The sequence below is a fragment of the Gossypium arboreum genome, chromosome 11 (assembly GCF_025698485.1).
Source record: "Gossypium arboreum isolate Shixiya-1 chromosome 11, ASM2569848v2, whole genome shotgun sequence".
NCBI lineage: Eukaryota > Viridiplantae > Streptophyta > Magnoliopsida > Malvales > Malvaceae > Gossypium > Gossypium arboreum.
Genome location: NC_069080.1, coordinates 130,547,385 through 130,551,433, shown reverse-complemented (window position 1 = coordinate 130,551,433; position 4,049 = coordinate 130,547,385). Strand labels below are relative to the sequence as shown.

General features: G+C 28.6%; 1 protein-coding gene across 1 annotated transcript; it reads right to left on the bottom strand.

Annotated features, from left to right (window-relative positions):
* Positions 1-1,430: 1,430 nt before the first annotated feature.
* On the bottom strand, positions 1,431-2,875 carry LOC108473095 (ervatamin-B-like). The gene is made up of 2 exons (XM_017774657.2): positions 2,379-2,875; positions 1,431-2,258 (listed from the first exon to the last, which is right to left on the bottom strand). Exons 1-2 carry the CDS (start codon positions 2,860-2,862, stop codon positions 1,672-1,674), a joined length of 1,071 nt encoding a protein of 356 aa, XP_017630146.2. The 5' UTR covers positions 2,863-2,875; the 3' UTR covers positions 1,431-1,671.
* Between the last annotated feature and the right edge of the window lie 1,174 nt (positions 2,876-4,049).

Here is a 4,049-nt window from a genome sequence, read left to right as displayed (position 1 = left end):
AGGTGATCCGATCACACCTAAACAAAAAGGACTGGTGGCGACTCCATATTTTGTTTTAAAATCGATCCTTTTTAAAATAAAAAAGGTTTCGACATGACCTAGAAATATTTTCAAGTTTTATATTAAAAATATTTTTAAATTTAAAAAATTATAATATATAAATTTCTATATTTATTTTATTATCATTACTTAACTAATTTTCAGTTTTTAAATTTTTTTATCATATATTTTTTGAAACAAATAATTTTAAATTATCACAATTTTCTAGAGCCTATATATATTGAGAAAAATATTTCTCTTAAAAAGTATTATAAAAATTTTAAAATTAAAAATAGTTAAATTATGAATATTAAAAGAATATAAATTTTAAAAATATTAAAAATATTTTTCATTAACTAAAGAACACTTCATTTTAAAATTTTAAAAATAAATTTATAATATAAAACTTGAAAATACTATTAGATTCGATTAATCCCGAGCCAAAGTCAAAGATAACTTTCTAAAATTTTAATTATACAAACTAATTTAAACTTATATTCATTCTTCTATTAAAAAAGAATAAAAAATAACATGAAACCACAATTATATATATATTTTTTATATTCTAAATCACTACATACAGTAAAAAGTAGTTTAGGCGCATGAAAAAAAAAAAAAAGGCTTCTTTTTACTCCTAAACGCGTTGAGGGATTTTAGCCAAGGTGTTAGCAAATTGCAAAAAGAACTTGACTTAGAGTTGACTTTGGGTTGTCAACAAAAGTCTATAGTTTTCATTTATGTACATGCAAAGACTTTGATGACTTAGTTAAGAAATGTGTTCTCATTTACGGCCATACAAAAGTCTATATGTTTTCATTTATGGCTATGTTATATTTCCATGACATCCCGCATAATTATAGATTAATTTAACAGATGTTAATTAATATTATTTTAACACGCGTAAAATATATACATTTTATTTCATAAACAATATTAAAAATTATTATATATTTTTAAATATTTATTTTAACATTTTATTATATTCATATAAAATATTTGCTAATTCTTTAATTTTATTTGTGAAGCTTAAAAATATTGCCCCAAATATGTAATACGACACCAAGCTTAAAAGTAGGTTTTTATACCCACTTTATTAGGTGTAATGTGTTGCTGACTTATGGTCAAGCTTGGTGTTGTGACATGCTTTGTAAAAGGTCTCTTTTCAATAATATCATATATGACTTGCCAAAAAAAAAATAGTGAACTGATACAAAATTGGGGATTGAATGTATAAATATTGGTGTTTATGCTGATAGAGATATTATTGTAGCTTTTTTTTTCTTTTTATTGGATAATAAAGTTTTAGTTATAAAAACAAAGAAGAAGAAGATAGTGTAACACATATTATTTAATACATATTAAAATGTAATTATGTAAAAATAAAATCAAAATTCATAATAATGCTTCTATATATGAAATATATTTATGATTTTGCTCTTCCAAACTTCAATCAGAAGCCATTTTGCAATGAAACCTTCTAAAACCAAATGATACATACATCGGAAAATAAACTCAAAAGTATCCTAAATTAGGGTCCTGAGTTGGGATCCTAAAATCACCATTTCTTTTCTTTTTATTTCATATATTTGAAGATATCCCAAACATAAGAAAATGTCCATATTGTATGAATATTTATGCGGTTGGATAGGCTGGTCTAATGGCAAGCCCGCAAAGACCTTGGGAGTCGGCCACATTCCTTTGCATCCTTATGTATCCATTTTCTCCCCAATCTTCACCCCATTGATTCTTCACCAACCAGTAATCGGTACCATCGGCGCTGGTCCCGAATCCAACGATAGTGACAGCATGGTTGAGATTAGTTCCGCAGTATCCGTTGAAAATCCCACTGCTGTAATGTCTAAAATCAGTTCCGCTACCTTCAATGCTAACTGCGACCGGTTGGTTCGAGACAGCCTTAAGTAACTCTTGTTCACTGTTGGAAGGTACGGATTCATAGTTGCTGACATGGGCAACTTGGGATGCCTGTTTTTGGAAGTCACAAGTTCCTTGCATAGCTTGATATGGATAATTGTCTTCCCTGGTTAATCCATTGTTCTGAATGACGTATTGGAAGGCTTGTATCTTGCTACCACCGTTGCAACCGTTGCTATTTCCGCTGCAGTCCAATACTTGTTGCTCGGACAATGAGACCAGGTTTCCGTTTGTGATTTGGTTCAGACCTTCCACGGCTGCCACTGCAGCAAATGCCCAACAACACCCTAACAACAAAATGCCAATGTTTAATAGGTTAAAGTGTTTAATTCATTAGGAAAAAAGAACTGAAAACTTTAAAGTATTGAGATATGCGCAAAGAATTTCAAGAAGTTATAAAATCTTACCGCATCGTCCTTGGTCCTTAACAGAGGTGACAGCGCCTTTTGATTTCCAATCCAAGCTTGTCGGAACATCTGTAAACTCGGCATAGCGAAACGATGTTTCCATAGATGTCACTGTGTTGCCTGGATTAATATATCCGGTACGAGCTGCGACGAATTCGTCATGTGTCAAGTCCGAGTACTTGTTAATACTCAACTTGTATGTTCTGTTTCCTGCATTATTAAAGTTCTGAATATATTCCAAGTTCTCCTTGAATATCTTAAAGCGTTTATCTTTCTCAGCTTTGTTCTTGTAAGTTCGACCATGCTTAACCATCCATTGCTCATGTTTATCTGCAATGGCTGATTCATGCACAGTGCGAGACATTGCCTGAGTTGCTAAAATCCCGACAATGAAAAGCAAGACAAAGTTTGAATTAGTCATTGTTTCTACGAGGAGGAGTTTTGGTAAGAAATTGGGAAGTAGTGAAGAAGTGAGCTGCCTCATGGTAGATATTTATAATCAAACAGATACTATTTATCCTTTTATGTTTTTTTAAATGTTATGATCAAAAGAGTTAATTATTGCTTGTTTTCATGTCCCTTTTTTTCTATTGGACTTTAAATTAATAAGACTTTTCATGCATATTGATTGGGAAAATGAATGATGCAACTCGAAAGAGAATTTTTGTACATATCCCTGGCAACAAAGTGATAAGAACCATATCATTGTTTTGACTTAAATCATCGATTCCTAATATAAGAGGTTTAATATCGGTTCGGCAGTAAAAAAGTTTTCATCTCAAATTTTATTTTTTATTGGTTGACAATAATTTACATTATTTTCAATTATACATTATCAATTGAACTGATCGTATCATCTAATTTTAATCTAAATTCGACAATAAATCCTATCAAATTATATATTGTCTTAAATTAACATGGGAAAAAATTGGGAAAGATGGATTAATTTGCAAATAGCTAGTCAAAACATTTTAAAATTTGGATAAGCTAATTCAAAATTAAATAAAATAAGAAAACTATTTTTAAAGTTTAATTATAAAATATGTTAATATTACTATATTTCGTAATATTTTATCATTATTTACGTAATAAAACATATTGGTGAAATTTAAGCTTGAAATTGTTTTAGAAATTGATCTCAAATTGATCTATAAACACTTCTCCTTTTTTTGGGTTACCATGAACACTTCTGTCCAAAGTATAATCATTTAAGAATAAATATCTAAGTTGTTTTCACCTATGGATATTCCTAACCATTCCATGTCATGAAGTGAAATAAACATCTAAGTTGTTTTCACCTATGAATATTTCCAAATTAACTTTCCATGTCAAAAATAAATTTGCTTTGAAAGGCACAAGCTTTCTATTTTTCTGCTACAATTTTCATCTTTAAAAAAAGAAAGAATTTACTTATTTTGGTAAAAATAATGAAAAACGCCAATGTGTAAACAATTTCAAAATATTATTTGAGTAACTAAAAATTTTTATTCTACCCGCATCTAATATGTTATTTTTTTATTTCAAAAACCTATTTTCATTTTAGTACACATAATACTACTATAAAAAAAACCTTAAATTTCAAATTTTACTTATATCCATATTGCATATTTCTATTATTTAATCTTAATATCATTAGTTTTCTTTTGTAATTATTTTTTAACTCATTAAATT